The sequence below is a fragment of the Gekko japonicus genome, unplaced genomic scaffold, assembly GCF_001447785.1.
Source record: "Gekko japonicus isolate JY-2015 unplaced genomic scaffold, Gekko_japonicus_V1.1 scaffold1207, whole genome shotgun sequence".
Classification (NCBI taxonomy): Eukaryota; Metazoa; Chordata; class Lepidosauria; order Squamata; family Gekkonidae; genus Gekko; species Gekko japonicus.
In genome coordinates this window covers 456,943-474,614 of record NW_015163124.1, presented here as the reverse complement: position 1 = coordinate 474,614, position 17,672 = coordinate 456,943, and the positions used below count along the sequence as shown (strand labels likewise).

The following is a 17,672-nucleotide window of genomic DNA, read 5'->3' as shown; positions in this document are numbered from 1 at the left end:
GGGGATGCTCTGGAGGGTGGACTCTGTGGCCTTGCCCCCCACTGAGGTCCCTCTCCTCCCCAGGCTCCGTCTCCAAATCTCCAGGACCGTCCCAACCTGGATCCGGCAACCCTACCCAGCCGCCACCACCCCACCCGCCGCAACCCTATGGCAACCAGTGTTGCTTCTAAACTGAGTTAGTGTGAGCTAGTTCACAGTTTTTTAGCCTCCGGCTCACACATTTGTGTCTTAGTTCAGGAAGGACGGCTCCAGAGCAAACTAATTTATGCAGTAGCCCAATTGCTCGCTCACAGCTTTAATGCCAGTAGCTCACAAAGTAGAATTTTTGCTCACAAGACTCCACATCTCAGAGGGAACATTGATGGCTGGCAACCCTACCTAGGCCAGGCCAGAGTCCCGGCCAATCTCCCCGCCGGTGTGGCCAGGAGAGACCACCTGTCACCTGAGCCCGTGAAACCCCAGGCAAGGAGGCCGGGCGCGAGGCCCGCCCGTTAGGCGCCGCGTGTGGACTTGAGACCCTGCCCGGGGGTCGAGACCTCCCCCTCTCGGGCGGCACCTGGACTCCGGCCCCGGGGCTAAAGTTCCCCGCCGAGGCGGAGGGCGGCGAGAGAGCGGCGGCGGCGGGGCGCTGAAGGCCGGGCAGGGCAGCAGCAGAGGCAGCGCGGAGAGGCGGAAAGGAGCAATGGCGGCCGCAGCAGCCGAGGGGAAGTACCTGTCGGTGGTGGTGCACAAGGCCGGCGACTTGCGCTTGGTACGGCGCGGCGCCTCGCCTCAGTCAGGAAGGGAAGGGCCGCGGAAGGGGGTCGAGGGCGGGCACGGGGGTGGGGGTCGTGGGGGGTGCTGCTGAGGCAAATCGAAAGTGGGTTAGTCGGTGTGTTTTTTGGGGGGCTAGGGTCGCGTCACCTTGGCTCCCTGCCTTGAAATGGGGCTGCTGCCCAGCGTTGACAACTCCAGGTTTGGGGGAGTGCGGGAGATGTGGGAGCAGAGTCTGAGGAGGGCAAGGGGTGTGTTTTCTTTTTTTTTGGGGGGGGGAGCAGGTCCAATGTTCCCTCTAAGCTGTGGAGTCTTGTGAGCAAAAAATCTCCTTTGTGAGCTACTGGCATTAAAGTTGTGAGCGAGCAATTTGGCCGCCGCATAAACTATTTTGCTTTGGAGCCCTCCTTCCTGAGCTGAGACAAAAAAGTGTGAGCCGGAGGCTAAAAAACTGTGAGCTAGCTCACACTAACTCGGCTTAGAGGGAAGACTGGGGAGGTCAGGGTTGATGTGATTGAGACTAAAGCGGCCAATATTGTAAGGCCACACTGTGTAGATCTGTGGTGCGTGGCCTCTTCTGGTGTACTGTGCAGAGGTCTAGGTTTGAGTCCCGAGTGGCACCTTGAAGACCGGCCAAGTTTAATTCTGGGTATAAGCTTTCCTGTGCAGGCACACTTCATCAGATAAATCACACTAATGATGAAATGTGCATGCACGCCGAAGGTTATACCCAGAATTAAACCTGGTTGGTCTTCAAGGTGCCACTGGCCTTTGTTGTATTACTTCGGACCAACACAGCTCTACTTGTCCACTGAAGAAGTGTGCCTGCACAGGGAAGCCTATACCCAGAATCAAACTTCGTTGGTCTTAAAGGTGCCGCTGGACTTCAACTTTATTCTGTTGCTTCAGAGCAACGCGGATACCCTCCTCAATCTGCGTCTAGTTCTGGTCACAGTATCTCCAAAAGGACATTAGGTAAAGGTAAAGGTTCCCTTGCTCGAAAGCCAGTCGAATCCGACTCTAGGGTTGTGGTGCTCATCTCCGTTTCCAAGCCGAAGAGCCAGTGCTGTCCGAAGACGTCTCCGTGGTCATGTGGCCGGCATGACTAAACACCGAGGCGCACGGAACGCTGTTCCCTTCCCACCGAAGTGGTACCTATTTATCTACTTGCAATGTCTTGCTTTCGAACTGCTAGGTTGGTAGGAGCTGGAACCAGACATGGGAGCTCACTCCGTCATGTGGCACACTCGGGTCTCGAACCGCTGAACTATCGGCCTTCCACAGCCTGCAGTTCAGCGTCTTAACCACTTGAGCCACCGCAGCAAGGACGTTGCAGAGCTGGGAAAAGGAAAGACGAGAGCAACCGAGATGGTTAGGGGACTGAAGCACCTTCCCTATGAGGAAAGGCTGAAGCATCTGGGACTTTTCTGTTTAGAAAAGAGATGACTAAGGGGGACATGAGAGAGAGCTTTATAGAATTTTGCATGGGGTGGAGAGAGTTGACCAAGAGAACCTTTTCTCCCTTTCCCAAAATACTAGAACTTGAGGGCATCCAATGAAGCTGATGGGCAGTAGGTTCAGGATGGACAAAAGGAAATACTGCTTTACACTGAGAGTGATTAAAATGTGGAGTTCACTGCCAGAAGATGTAGTGATGGCCATAGGAATAAACAGCTTTAAAAGGGGATTAGATAGATTCATGGAGGATAAGTCGATCAATGGCTACTAGTCATGGTGACTGAGGGGAACCTCCACATTCAGAGGCACTAAGCCTCTGAAACCCAGTGCCAGGAGGTAACATCAGGGGAAGGCCTTGGCCTCTATGCCCTGTTCTTGGCCCTCTAAAGGAACTGGTTGGCCACTGTGTCAGACTAGATGCTGGACTAGATGGACTACTGGTCTGATCCAGCAGGACTCTTCATATGACACCAGTTTAGGGTCACCAATAGAGTTGTCCACTTTTCAATTGGGCCCTCTGGCTTTCCCTTTTAACGTCAGTTAGATCTGCAGCAAATTGGATCTCCTGGCCAATTAGATCTCCCGGCCAGTTGCCAACTCAGGTTTGAGAAATTTGTGGAGATTTGGGGTGCAGTACCTTGGGAATGGACTTTTGTTTCTCCTGGAATCTATGGTATACTATAGAATCTGCCCTCCAAAGTTCCCATCCCCCCCCCCCGGGAAACGATTTCCGTAGTCTGGAGATCATATATAATGCTGGGAGATCTCCAGGCCCCACCTGGAGGCTGGCAACCCTAGCATGGGGTCCACCCTTCAGCCATTTTCTCCAGAAGAAGAAGAGCCAGTTTGGTGTAGTGGTTAAGAGCGGCAGACTCTAATCTGGAGAAGCTCTTCCACATGAAGCCAGCTTGGGTGACTTTGGGCCAGTCACAGTTCTTTCAGAGCTCTCTCAGCCCCTAAAAACAAGTCAAGCTCGTCACACTAAGAGCTAGAACTTGCAGATGCTATCCTACACACAATGCCAATAATAATAATAACAACAACAATAATAAATTTTTCTGGAGATCAGTGGTAATTCCAGGGGTTCTCCAGGCCCTGTCTGGAGGCTGGCAACCCTGAGGAGGCAATCAGGTGGACACCTGGGTTGCTAGCCTCCCCCCCCCCATTTCTTCCATGCCTTGGAAAATTCCACCTGCTGATAAAAACGTTTCAGGCTGGGTAGCCCTGTGAATCTGCAGCAGGTAGAACTAAAATTGAGCCCAGTAGAGGAAGCTGCGGTGGCTCAAGTGGTTAAGACACTGAACTGCAGGCTGTGGAAGGTCGGTAGTTCAGCAGTTCGAGACCTGGGTGCCGCAAGACGGAGTGAGCTCCCTTCTCTAGTTCCAGCTCCTGCCAACCTAGCAGTTCGAAAGCAAGAAATTGCAAGTAGATCAATAGGGACCACTTCGGTGGGAAGGGAACAGCGTTCCGTGCGCCTCGGTGTTTAGTCATGCCGGCCACATGACCACGGAAACGTCTTCGGACAGCGCTGGCTCTTCGGCTTTGAAACGGAGATGAGCACCGCAACCCTAGAGTCGGATTCGACTGGCTTTCGAGCAAGGGAACCTTTACCTTTAGCACCTGAAAGACAAACACCATTTTTTCCAGGGTATAATACGCTCTCGTGAGTCAGTGCTCAAATCTGCCAAAGTGAGCCGCTGACTCATGAAAGCTTATAGCTTGGAAAACATGGTGATTTAAGCCGCTCTTAAAGCCCTTTGCAGAAGCCAGGTGGTTGTTGGTGGTTCTTGTTCGGTCGAATTGGCGAACCTGTGGGCAACCAGTAGTCATGTTTCCTAGAAAAAGGCGTGAGCTGGGCAGTGTATGTGCCCCTTTTTTACATTTCGTGTGGGAAATGCAAACACTGGCTGCATGCAGTCGTAGATGAGCTTCCAAGGGTGGTCTTCAAAGGTTTATTTTTTTATTTATTTATGTTATTATATTTATACCCCGCCCTCCCTGCGAACGGGCTCAGGGCGGCTTAAATAAGGCACAAAAGTGCATATAATATATAAAAGCTAAAAACAATTAAAATTCGGTTCCATCAGATGCACAATAGAAAACTCCTAACATTTTGTATAACAGGAGGGGAGGGCTAGGGCTGCAACAGATATTACCCGGCCCTCCGGCAGTGTCTCTCTGTGGTGGAGCGGTGGTGGTAGTGGCAGTGGCGGCTCCTACTCAAAAGCCTGGTGGAAGAGCTCCGTCTTACAGGCCCTGCGGAACTGCGCAAGGTCCTGCAGGGCCCTGATCTCATTATTCCACCAGATAGGAGCCGCCACTGAAAAGGACCTGGTCCTCGTTGCGGCAAGCCTGGCCTCCTTGGGGCCCGGGGTCACCGACCGAATTGCTCCTTGGAGAATATATGAGAAAATGCAGTCCATCAGGTATGTTGGACCCTGGCCATGTAGGGCTTTAAAGATAAGCACCAGCACTTTGAAGCGAATCCGGTATGCTATAGGCAGCCAGTGCAGCGCTTTCAGTACAGGTCGGGTGTGCTCCCACCTAGGGGCGCCCACCAACAACCTGGCCACAGCATTCTGCACCAGCTGCAGCTTCTGGATTTGCGACAGAGGCAGCCCCATGTAGAGAGCGTTACAGTAGTCTAACATCGAGGTGACCGTCGCATGGATCACTGTAGCTAGGTCATTGCGGTCGAGGAAAGGAACCAACTGCCGTACCAGCCGAAGATCATGCAATGCTAAAGTTAATTTCCTGGGATTAAGTCCCTTTGAATAGCATGGGACTTGCTTGGTCAAGTAGACCTATTTAGGATCCCTCCCAAACTTTATCTTTTATTATTATAATATATATTTTAAAAATTAACAACAAGCTCTTATAGCCAATAGCATACCTCCCAAAAGCTTTTGAAACGTGCTCTTAACCTGTAACGGGAACCTCACTTTTCAACATCTGTAAATCGTTTTTCTCCCGCAGGGTGAGGATTGCTAAATGGAGTGTGTGTGTGTTGTTGTGAAGTTATTGAATTTGGAAATTGTTTAGAGAGAATTGAAAAGTAAATTGTGGTTAGGACTGGATTTGCTAAAGGTATTGTTTGCTTCTAGCTTTGTCGAAATGTATCCTGCTTCTTTTCGGAAGTTCCACATTTAGTCTACCCTCTGTCTCTCAGCTAGAGTTGTAGTTAGGACCAATAATCCCTCTAAACTGTGGAATTTTGTGAGCAAAAATTCTGCCTTTTGAGCTACTGGCATTAAAGCTGTGAGCGAGCGATTGGGCTACTGCATAAATTAGTTTGTTCTGGAGCCCTCCTTCCTGAGCCTAAGACAAAAACGTGTGAGCCGGAGGGTAAAGAACTGTGAGCTAGCTCACACTAACTCAGCTTAGAGGGAACACTGCCCCCTCAGGGCCCTTTCTATTCAGAGAGGAGCTTTCTATAATTTAAGGGTTTTTCCCCCCTTCTGGTGGTAATGGAAAGTGCCATCAAATCACAGCTGACTTATGGCGACCCTGTGGGGTTTGCAAGGCAACAGATGTTCAGAGGTGGTTCGCTGTTGCCTGCTTCCACATCACAACCCTTGGTGGGCTCCCATCCAGGGGTCATTTCCCGCAGGAGCACACAGGAGCAGAGCTCCGGCAGTAAAGAGCCCAGGGGGCGGGCATATGCAACAAGCCCCACCCCCTGCTCCCAGCAGCCCTCAGTCAGAGCAAGGAGCAGCCAGGTAAGTTGCAGAGCCCCGGCCCCCCGGTCCAAAACAGTCCAGTGGCCCCTTTAAGACCAAGTTTTATTCAGGTACAAGCTCTCCCTCCTCTGCGAGGACAGATCTGCACGCTCCCCCCCCCCAATAGCTAGCAATCCAAAACAGTCCAGTGGAGCCTGAGCGGTGGGTGTTGCCTTCCGACACACTTCCGGTGATGTCAGGGGGTGTGGCATATGCAAATGAGTTATGCTAATGAGTTATGCTAATGAGCTCCTGCACCTCTTTCTATGAAATCCCCCCTGCTCCCATCCAAATACTATCCAGGGCCGACCCTGCTTAGCTCCCAACATCTGACGAGATCGGGCTAGCCTGGGCTACCCAGTTCAGGGCATAGTGGGATTTTAAGCAGTCGTATTTCAGAACATGGGCTTAAACTCATTTAGGAAGGTTTACATTGTCATTCTGAACAGTTACAGTCTTCTAAGCCTGCAAGGGATGTAGAAGGTTGTAACCTTGCGTAGCATGGGACAGACTGAAATCCTAAACATGCTTAATTATAACAACCGTTTCAGCCAGTGCTCCCTCTAAGCTGTGGAGTCCTGTGAGCAAAAATTCTGCTTTGTGACCTACTGGCATTAAAGTTGTGAGCGATTTGGCTGCTGCATAAATTAGTTTGCTCTGGAGCCAGCCTTCCTGAGCTAAGACAAAAACGTGTGAGCCGGAGGCTAAAAAACTGTGAGCTAGCTCACACTAACTCAGCTTAGAGGGAACACTGGTTTCAACTGAATTTGATGGTGTTTACGTCTGAGTAAATATGGTTAAGGATCAGGCTGGCGTGTCTGTGTCCAAGAATATATTTGACGTGTTATTTATTGAAGTCCATTATTTGTCGTCCGCCTTTCTCACTTGGACTCAGGGCGGATTACGCAGGGTGAGTCAGTCTAATCGACGGCACGGAGCATTCAGTGAACAATGCAAATTGGGGTTGCCAACCCCCAGGTGGGGCCTGGCAATCTCTTGCTATGACAAATGATCTCCAGACAACAGAGTTCAGTCCCCCTGGATAAAATGGCCGCTTCAGAGGGTGGACTCTGGTCTTGTACCTTGCTGAGGTCCCTCCCCTCCCCAAACCCCGCCTTCCTCAGGCTCCACCCCTCAAATCTCCAGGAACTTCAGCACCCGGAGCTGTCAACCCTAAATGCGATAGGATTACGATTGTAGAATCTGGAGCCAATTACAATCTAAAAGCAAAGCATAAGTATGAACATGACACACTGAATGATGCAAAATTGCAGTGGTTAAGACGCTGAACTGCAGGCTGTGGAAGGTCAGTAGTTCAGCAGTTCAAGACCCGGGTGCCGCATGATGGAGTGAGCTCCCATCTCTAGTTCCAGCTCCTGCCAACCTAGCAGTTCGAAAGCAAGAAATTGCAAGTAGATAAATAGGTACCACTTCGGTGGGAAGGTAACAGCGTTCCGTGCGCCTTGGTGTTTAGTCATGCCGGCCACATGACCACGGAAACGTCTTCGGACAGCGCTGGCTCTTCGGCTTTGAAACGGAGATGAGCACTGCAACCCTAGAGTCGGATTCGACTGGCTTTCGAGCAAGGGAACCTTTACCTTTACCTTTTTACTTAAAATGCTAATGGACTTGACTCTAGCTACTTAACAGCATGCTATACATAGTAGAATAAACCACAGTTGCCATTTTGTTTGAACCCCCCCCCCCCCCCCGCCCCCGGTAGCGGTTTCATTAGTTGTGCATAGTTAATTCATCTCACTGGATTGGGTTTAACAGGTGTGCTGTTTAGTGTAAGTGGTTCTCACACCTCTGTTTTTTGTGTGTGAATTCCTGACATGTTTATCCACCTCTGAGCAATGTCCCACCAGTATGTGCCCAGCACCATCAACTCTTGCCCTAGCTTGGTGTGTTCTGGGCACAGGTGGTCTGAATCAGCCCTCTGACTGTATCCCGGAGTAAAAAAGAAGTCACAGGTAGCTGTGCTGAGACCAAGCAGAATCCCCAAACAAGAACAAAGCCCACATAATACCTTTTAGGAGGACCTACTAAAATGATGTCCTGACTTGTATGGCCCAGGCTAGCCCGATCTTGTCAGATTTTGGAAGCGAAGCAGGGTCAGCCCTGGCTAGTGGGAGACCTCCAAGGACGTCCAGGGTTGCTGCACAGCGGCAGGCCATGTCAAAACACCCCTGTATGGGTCACACTAACTTGGCTGCAGCTTGACAGCCTTTTCTACCCCCAAGCTAGCCCTCGTCTGGTGCCCCAGGCTGGCCTGATCTGGTCAGATCTCGGAAGCTAAGCAGGGCCGGCCCCGGTTAGTTCTGGGACGGGAGACCACCTAGGAAGTCCAGAGTCACAATGCAGAGGAAGGTGATGGCAAACCACCTCTGCTGTTCTCTTTTCTATCATGACCGGCACCCTCTCCTTTCCCCCCTCCCCTTGATTCTGATCTTCTGTTTCCTGTCCCCTTGCCCAGAAAATGGCCAGGCAATCCAGAACTGGGATGAAAATTTCAAGGGCGCCATCTGGGACTTCTTTTTAACCTGTTTTCTCTAATTTGTCATTCTATTTTTCCTATATTTGAGTCATTAATGTTTTCTACATCTGTTTTATGGCTTTGTGCCTCTGCTGTACACCACCCAGAACCCGACACAAGCTGGGATTGGGTGATTAATAAATCAAAGTGATGATGATGCCCAACGGGGTTGCCATAAGTCGCTTGTGACAGGAGGGCACTTTCCACCGCCACTAAAGTGACACAGAACAGCATGGAAACTTTCACGTTTCACCAGAACTGTGCCATCAGCCTGCATGTTATGAATGGTTATTTCTTTCTAAGGGTGGAGGGAGGGAATGGATGACTCAGGTCATGATCTTAAGACCCCGCCTTCTCAGCATCCCATGCCAAATGCTGAACCAACCTGCGGAATTAAAATGGTGCTTCCGTTGGGTTGCGTCCCTGGATTCCTGGGAGCGAGAAGTGACGAACGGGATCCTCCCCTTGGAAACACAAATGCCAGCGATTGTCCCTGTGTCAGCTTTTAGGCAAGCTGAATCTTGTCCCTTCTGTTTCCTTACAGGAAAACCGGCCGATACCTGAACCAGGTCCCAATGGTAGGTTTGTGTGGATTAGTTTCTGTTTCAGCTTGTGGATCATTTGGATGTGTTTTACGTTTATGGTTATGTGAGTCATTGCTAAGGCAAGCTCCCAGATTGTTCAGATTCTCTTTGCACTCTGCTCACTTACCCAAAACTCAATTATTTACTTCATTTGTACTTTCTCCCCCAATTGAGACCTAAAAGTACTTGCAGAAGAAGAAGATATTGGATTTGTACCCCGCCCTTCACTACCTGAAGGAGTCTCAGAGTGGCTTACAATCTTCTTTCCCTTCCCTTCCCCACGACAAACACCCTGTGAGGCAGGTGGGGCTGAGAGAGCGCTTCCGAGGACTGCTCTTCCAATGTTCCCTCTGTGGAGCTGTGCGAGCAAAAATTCTACTTTGTGAGCTATTGGCATTAAAGTTGTGAGCAGGTGATTTGGCTACTGCATAAATTAGTTTGCACTGGAGCCATCCTTCCTGAGCTAAGACAAAAATGTGTGAGCCAGAGGCTAAAAAACTGTGAGCTAGCTCACACTAACTCAGATTAGAGGGAACAGTGCTCTTGACCCAACGTCACACCAGCAGCTGCATGTGGAGGAGCGGGGGAATCAAACCGGGTTCTCCCAGATTAGAATCCGCGCTCCTAGCCACTACACTCGCACTGTTCTCCTCACTTCCATCTTATCCTCACAACAGCCCTGCGAGGCAGATTAGGCTGAAAGGGTATGACTGGCCCAAGGTCACCCAGCGAGTTTCCATGGCTTGAGTGAAGATTCAAACCCAGGTCCAGATCTAGTCTAGATCTCCTAACCGCTATACCACACTGGCTCTCCTATAGCCTTTTCTATCAGCATAGTTGGTTCAGTGAAAGCCATACTTGTGAGTCATTTCAGCTCTTGAGTTTCCCATTCCTTCTCTGATGCACTGAGGCCCCGGTCACACGCGAGGAAATGGGCCGGGAGAGGGACGGAACGGATGCGTGGCAAATGGGCGCGATCCCACGGCAACATCTGGGAAGCGTTGCCCGGCCATCCCCGTTCTGTCCCTCCCGCCTGAAACCCCGCACCAGAAAAGAACCACCTACCTGGGTGGTTCATGCTGACGGGCCGCATGCTCCTGGCCGAACTGCGCATGTGTGAGCATGCGCAGTTCGCCAGCCTCCCCTTCCCACCGTCGCTTTCTCCCCGGCATCTGATCGTGCCGGGGAGCGACGGCGCCACGGCTCAGGGGATCCGTGGGATCCCGCCGAGTCGTCTCAACTTTGGTGCGGCTCAGATTAGCCGCACTTCGCCCGTCGCTTTTCCTGCCGTGTGGCAGGGACCTGAGTTTCCTAAGCAGTCATATTTTCCAAGGGGAAGACCTTTTCCATGTAGGAGACTGTGCTGGTGTTGCATTCTGAAAGATCTTCTGTTTCTCTGCATATACATTAACCTCATGAGGTCCCATAGAATCTCCCGCTGGCTGCCTTCACAAGAGGCTTGCCAACCTCCAGGTGGGGGAACCCGGAGCTCTCCCAGAATGATGACTGATCTCCAGCATAGGAAATGGCAGCTTCTCAGTGTGGACTCTGTCGAATCCCATCTTTGCTGAGTTCCCTCCTCTCCCCCAAACTCCACACTCCCCAGCTACCCCACCACCACCAAATCTCCAGGAATCTGCCCAGACAGAGTTGGCTAATTTACTCCAAGACCAAATAAACAGTATGTTGCAGTATTTCGTAGGCACTGAAGGTACTCACTGCGGTCTTCTGCAGTGTTCTCTCTAAGCTGAGTCAGTGTGAGCCAGCTCACAGTTTTTTAGGCTCCGGCTCAGACTTTTTTTGTCTTAGCTCAGGAAGGATGGCTCCAGAGCAGACTGATTTATGCAGTAGCCAAATCACTCGCTCACAACTTTCATGCCAGCAGCTTACAAAGTAGCATTTTTGCTCGCAAGACTCTACAACGTAGCGGGAGCATTGGTCCTCTATGTCTCTCCATGTTGGACCTTGCCCTGTTTATAGGAGTAGACCACTCACCTGTGCTAGGGTTGCCAACTCCTGGTTGGGAAGCACTTGGAGATTTTTGGGGGGTGGAGCCCGGGGAGGGCAGGGTTTGGTGAGAGGAAGGACCTTCTAATGCCATAGAATCCAAAGTAGCCGTTTTCTCCGAGTTAACAAATCACCATTGTCTGGAAATCGGTGTAAATATGGGAGGTCTCTGGGCCTCACCTGGAGGTTGACAACACAATACATGAGCAGTTAACTATAGAGGATCTCCAAACCTTTGGTAACGTGATGGAATGAGCAGTGAGTTATCTGTGTGTGTTATGAATCAGGGAAACAGTAGTTTTATGGCAGGGGAGGGGTAGTTCAAACTCCATTGAATCGGCAGAGAGCAAAGGAAATGGGAGCGAGACGTGATAAGCTTCAGAAGTCAACAGGGATGGGTTTAGGCAGAGGGCAGGAGGGCAGGCAAGGTGATCAATGGATGTAAAAGAGTTACAGGCTGCATTGCCACGTGTGTTGGAGAGAGAGACAGAGTACAAGGTGCTCGTGGTTTAAGATCGCAGTCCAGTTAGACTGTAAAAACCGACAAAATCCTCGATGGTATAGCGAGTGATGATATGAGAAAAGAAGCTGGAGTGGACCCTATCCCTGCGTAACAAAATACGAACGCTAGAGTTGCTGAATGAGCCGGTGTCAGATTACAGTTATGCATCAGACGTTTGCCCCATGGTACAAAACGACGAAGAACAACCATTCCAGAGCTTCTTATTTGGTCAACATAACAGCTCATAATTTAAGAACGGCATTTACAGTGTTGCACTTTCAAACAGTGCCAACTGAGCGACTAACAGGCCGGTACACTAAAACCCCAACTGGTCAACGTATTTGCCTGTGTAAAAGCTTTGTGGAAAGTCTACCACAGTGTGTTCTGACCTGTCCCTTGTATCTGGGTCCCAGAAAGAAATTCCTGGCCGTGATTTTAGCCAATCTACAGTCCTCTTCTGATCCCGAAAAATTAGTTTATCTGCTCTCTGATACGGAGCTTTCTGTGTCGTACAGAATGGCTCTTCTTGCCCTGGCTGCTAGGAAGATCAGAGCGAACTTAGTCTCTAAAAGTATCTCTAACTGAATTGTTCTAGTGTTATTGTGCTGATTGTATGCTGAGGTATTAACTTTGCTTGCCTGTAATGATGTTTTAAGTAAAGGTAAAGGTTCCCTTGCTCGAAAGCCAGTCGAATCCGACTCTAGTGTTGCGGTGCTCATCTCTGTTTCAAAGCTGTCCAAAGACTTCTCCGTGGTCATGTGGCCGGCATGACTAAACACCAAGGTGCACGGAACGCTGTTACCTTCCCACTGAAGTGGTACCTATTTATCTACTTGCAATTTCTTGCTTTCGAACTGCTAGGTTGGCAGGAGCTGGGGCCAGAGATGGGAGCTCACTCTGTCATGCGGCACACTCAGGTCTCGAACTGCTGAACTACCGACCTTCCACAGCCTGCAGTTCAGCATCTTAACCACTTGAGCCACCGCAGCTCCCAATGATGTTTTAGATATGTTTTAACTGTGAAGGCCAATGGCCATGAACAATGAATTCAGTGCAATACAAGATCTTTGAGGTACAAGCTTTCAAGAGTCAAAATCCCCTTCATTTTTTGACTAGGACTCTCAAAAACCCATACCCACCCAAATCTGGTTGGACACTCAGGTACTTCTGGACTCAAACCTTGCTGTTCTATGGCAGGTCAAAATGGCTGCCCTCTGGAACAATCTGTTTTAAGATGAAAGGTGACCAATGAGTACGAAGAAGCCGCTTTGTTGCCTGGCAAACGCTATGTCCACAAAAAAGACTCTTTCTTTCATGCATGTATTTACTTTTTTTATAATCCTCCTCTCTTGCTGCGACTTGTCACAGATCATACAATTAAAAAATAATGCTGTAAGAATGGTGGAATGCATTCCTTAAAATGGGTTACAAAACCAGATAACAGTGCAAGAAAAGAGTAGGATACACACACTCCAGAGTGACCAAAGCAATGAGCGCATGAGGTTTGCAGTGTGCTGGTGACTTTGATACCCATGTAAACGTTAGAGGCCTATGTGTAAGTCAAGGGTCCTCAAACTTTTTGGGTCTGTGGGCCAGTGTTCCCTCTAAGCTGAGTTACTGTGAGTTAGCTCACAGTTTTTTAGCCTCCGGCTCACACACTTTTGTCTTTGCTCAGGAAGTAGGGCTCCAGAGCAAACTAATTTATGCAGTAGCCAAATGGCTCGCTCACAACTTTAATGCCAGTAGCTCACAAAGTAGAATTTTTGCTCACAAGGCTCCACAGCTTAGAGGGAGCATTGGTGTGGGCACATTTGCAATTCTGGCATGGCTTGGTGGGCATAGCAACAAAATGGCTGCCAGTCACATAAGGTTGCCAGCCCTGTGTTGGGAAGTTCCTGGAGATTTTGGGGGTGGAGCCTGAGGAGGGCGGGGTTTGGGGAGGGGAGGGACTTCCGTGGGGTATAATGCCATAGAGTCCACCTTCCAGAGCAGCCATCTTCTCTAGGGGAACTGATCTCTTGCACCTGGAGATCGACTGTAATCCCAGGAGTGAGCCACAAAATGATTGCCACAGCTTAACTTCAGTCACACAGTGTAGCTCCTTGTGCTGTGGTGGCAGCTCCTGCCTAAACAGGATTTTTTTTTTAAATCTGCACAGCTGATCAGGAGCCTTACTGGGCAACAAGCCCTACCTGGCCCCACCTGCTTCCTAAAAACATTTGGCAGGCACCAGAAAAGGTGTCAGCAGGCCCCATGGCGCCCAGGGGCACCCCATTGAGGATGCCTGGTGGAAGTGTTGTGGTTGTACAGGACAGGATTGTTCTCTCTCTCTCTCTCTCTCTCTCTCTCTCTCTCTCTCTCTCTCTCTCTCTCTCTCTCTCTGTCACCTTTCTTTATCACCTTCATCAGTGCTTGAGGGTTGTGGAGGGGAGGCGTGCAGGTGATTTCTTCAGTAATTTCGAAAGAAGTAGATCTTGGCTGCAAAATGCAGCAACCCTAACCACAAGTGTAAAGACAGGGCTTGCCTCTAGCTATGTGGTTACGCTGACTGCAGGAACAAAGACCGTGAGCAGGTGAACTTAAATGCAGTCGTAACTTGGCAGGTAACCTGCCGGGGCTTGCCATAACTTTGTGCCAAAAAGACCAGGAATCTCGATAGGATTTCACTAAGGCTTCAGACATGTTGACATTTGATATCCTATCTCTGAAATGTTCTAGAAGTCTTCTGGCAAAGGGAGACAAAATCTTGATAGTACGGAGACGTACCTCATTAAAGATTAGGAAACTGAGTACATAAAGACCAGCTTGCTTTTCAAAACTTTGCTGCCAGGGATTGAGGATTGAGCTGTGTTTGGATGGGGGTTGTGTCTCCCTCCCTTCCCAAGAAGAGAAATTTCAAAGTTTGCTTATTTATTTATTTTTGAGATTTTTATTCCGCCCTCCCCGGAGCGGGCTCAGGTTGGATCACAAGAGGCCAAGACTCGTTACAATAAAATCACATTAAAATCAGTTAAGACAACAAACAATAAGAATCCATACAAGTAGAGGTAGCAAGAGTTCCATATCTGTTAGAGCCACAGGTGGAATCAAGTGGGCCCTTTCAGCAGATTGGGAGCCAGAGCAGGGAGGCCAACTAGGATAGACGCCCATCACCTCAACCGAAGGTCTGGTGGAAGAGCTCCGTTTTGCAGGCCCTGCGGAATGATAGAAGGTCCCGCAGGGCCCTGATCTCCAGTGGGAGCTGATTCCACCAGGGCAGAGAAAGCCCTGGCCCTGGTCAAGGCTAAGCGGACGTCCTTCGGGCCGGGGATAACCAGTAGATGTTGATCCTGTGAGCGCAAGGCTCTTTGGGGCACATATGGGAAGAGGCGGTCCATCAGCTTGTGGGTAAAATGACATATGTGCCTAATGATGTTCATGTCTCTACACCACTTTGGTGTGCAGACTCTAATCTGGGAGAACCGGGTTTGATTCCCCACTTGCAGCTGCTGGATGACCAGAGCTGTCCTTGAAAGGGCAGTTCTCGAGAGAGCTCTCTCAGCCCCACCTCCCTCACAGGGTGTCTGTTGTGGGGAGGGGAAGGGAAAGGAGTTTGTAAGCCACTCTGAGACTCCCTTGGGTAGTGAAGGGCGGGGTATAAATCCAATCTCTTCTCTTCTTCTATATTGGCATACCAGCTGCCACCTAGTCTTGAGAGGTGTGATCTAGTTGTGGTTATCCAGGAAAGACATCTTTGGGTCATGGTTAGTCTGTGAACTTAGGCAGATCATGAGAGGGTGGGCAGGAAGGGATGAGCCAGTGTTTGGCTCTCTTGACCCTTTCTTACATAACCAGGATCATGCCGATTTTCCTCCAGGCCAAATTGGTCCAGGGATCCTGGAGGGTTTTTGCCTTCCTCTGGGCATAGGTTACTGGGGGAGTGGTGGAGGGGAAAGAGGTAGTTGTGAATTTCCTGTGTTTTGCAGAGGTTGGGCTGGATGACCCTTGAGGTCCCTTCCAGCCCAATCAGGGCCGTAGCTAGGACCTTTCTAGTGGGGAGGCCCTGGGGAAAGTGGGGAGGCCGGAGTGTGTGCGTGCGCGCCACCCGGAAGTGACGTGATGACGCCGGGCACGCTGGGCCCACCCCCAGCGTGCCCCGCGTTGGCAATAAAGCTACGAGCCTGGAGGGAAGAAATGAAGGGAGCTGGGACCTCCCTCGCGCTTCCCCGCCTCTGCTGTGCAACTGCTCTACGGCCTGGCTCTCTCACAGAGGGGCTCGCTTGGGTGCCTGGCCCAGCACACACACACCCACACCCCTCTGGACCACAAGCTTCCCCAGCAGCCACTTGCCCGCTTTTCGACAGCGCACGAACAGCCTGGCTCCTCGCGGAGCTCGCACGGGGGGGGGAGGCGCTAGATCCCCTGCGCACACCTCCCCGCCGGCACACTTTTCAGTTCCATGCAGAGTCAATCAGAAGTGCAGCTGGGCAGAAGCGCCCTCTGGGGGTCGCCCCGCTCGCTTGTTGCCCCTTTTCAGCACGGTTGCTGCACCAGGAGGTGGCTCGTGGCGCGCGGAGCTGGACTGTCACGGCGCGTTGCCGTGGTCTGAACGGCCGAAGGGGCCCTCCGCGCAGGCCTGGCCGCCGTGCCAGTTCCCGACGGAGCGCATGGAAGAAGCCCTGAGAGGGTGTTGGCGGCGGCAGCAGGAGCCCCTCCACTGGTCAGGCAGGAAAGGGAAGCGGTGTGGTCGGAGTGCCCGCCTGGGTTCCAGTCCCCGCTCCGCCCTGAAGTCGGGGTGTGGAAGGGTCCGGGAGGCCTGCACATTGCAGGACAGGCAGGACAACCATGTTGGGGGCCGGCTTCGGCGGCAATGCTTTCCTCGCCCAAACCAGCCCCTCCTCTCCTGCGCACTGACGAGTCCCGCACAAGGGCGCCGGGTGACCCGGTGGTGGTGGGGAGGGCAGCCCCCCCCACGAGCCACTTGCCGCTTCCCGTGCCTCTTGCAGCCTTTGGCGCATCCTGCTGGGTGAGCCACATCCCGTGCCCTCGCTCCGCCCGCTGGGCAGCGCTTTAGCCGGGATGGGCCTTGGCGGCAAGCGGAGCCGCCGTCTCGGCCTTCAGCGCCGCCGCTGCCAGCCTCTCATCTTCGGGCCGAGGGGAGGGGGGAGCAGAGAATCGGGGAAGAGGGCCCACAAAACCCGCGGAAGGGCGGGCCCCGCGGGCCCCACATGAGCTACGGGCCTGAGCCCAATGTTTCTGTGATGTATACCTTGATGAATCTGCCCACTCAGTGTGCCACAGCAGTGAAAAAGGCAAAATCTGTGCTAGGGATTATTAGGAAAGGTCTGAGATCAAAGTGGACAATATTGCTGATGCCCTTGCGTGGCCGTATTTGGACTGCAGCGTTTACTTCTGGTAACTGGAATACTGCATGCACTTCGGGTGGCTATGCCTCCAAAAGGTTTTTTTTTAGTTTTGGAACAATTGCAGAAAGGGGCAACTGAAATGATGATGGGGTTTGTAACGAAATGGCATTTACCTGGGTGTGAAAGATGGAGGCCTGGTATTTAAAAGGATTTCCCCATAAGGGTAAGTGGTCTGTAGTTCCAGACAGGGGCCTGCAGGGGGTTGATTGGGACTTCCTCATTTGCCTGCCGACATTTCCCAGAAGCGCTAGGGAAAAAGGGTGGGAAAATATGGACACGCCCCAGGGGTGGAGCCAGGCGGATAAAGGCTTGGGCCCCTGAGGAGAGTTTTGCCGCTCCAAGGGAGCGGACAGGTGGGGGCTCCTGTTGCCTCAAACTCCAGGGCATCCAGGCCACTATAAACGGTGGTGGACAGCCAGGAGGGCAACAGGACCAGTGACCAGTCCGGTGGAGGGCTGGGGGTTTCTCCACAACCACAGGAGGGGGGGAGCAAAACCCATCCTGAGGCCCACGACCTCCAGAGATAGTGTAGGGGACAGAGGAACGGCGTTTTAAATCGTGTTTCTTTTCTGCCCAGGTTGTGTCAATGTGCTCGTGTTTATTTTCTGCGCTTAACTTGTACATAGTTAAAATAAACCTTTTTTGAGTTAAGTAAGACCTGGTGTGCCTTGACCATCTAGTAGGGTTGCCAAGTCCTTACCTTATGAA

The 17,672-nt window shown here is 51.3% G+C and overlaps 1 protein-coding gene across 1 annotated transcript in view; it reads left to right on the top strand.

Moving 5' to 3' along the window:
* The first annotated feature begins 563 nt into the window (after window positions 1–563).
* Window positions 564–17,672, top strand: part of SORD (sorbitol dehydrogenase) — a 32,854-nt gene continuing 15,745 nt past the window's right edge. The window contains exons 1-2 of the mRNA XM_015406897.1: window positions 564–751; window positions 9,011–9,044. Coding sequence (XP_015262383.1) covers window positions 683–751; window positions 9,011–9,044 — 103 coding nt within the window. The 5' untranslated portion in view covers window positions 564–682. The remainder of the gene's footprint in view (window positions 752–9,010; window positions 9,045–17,672) is intronic.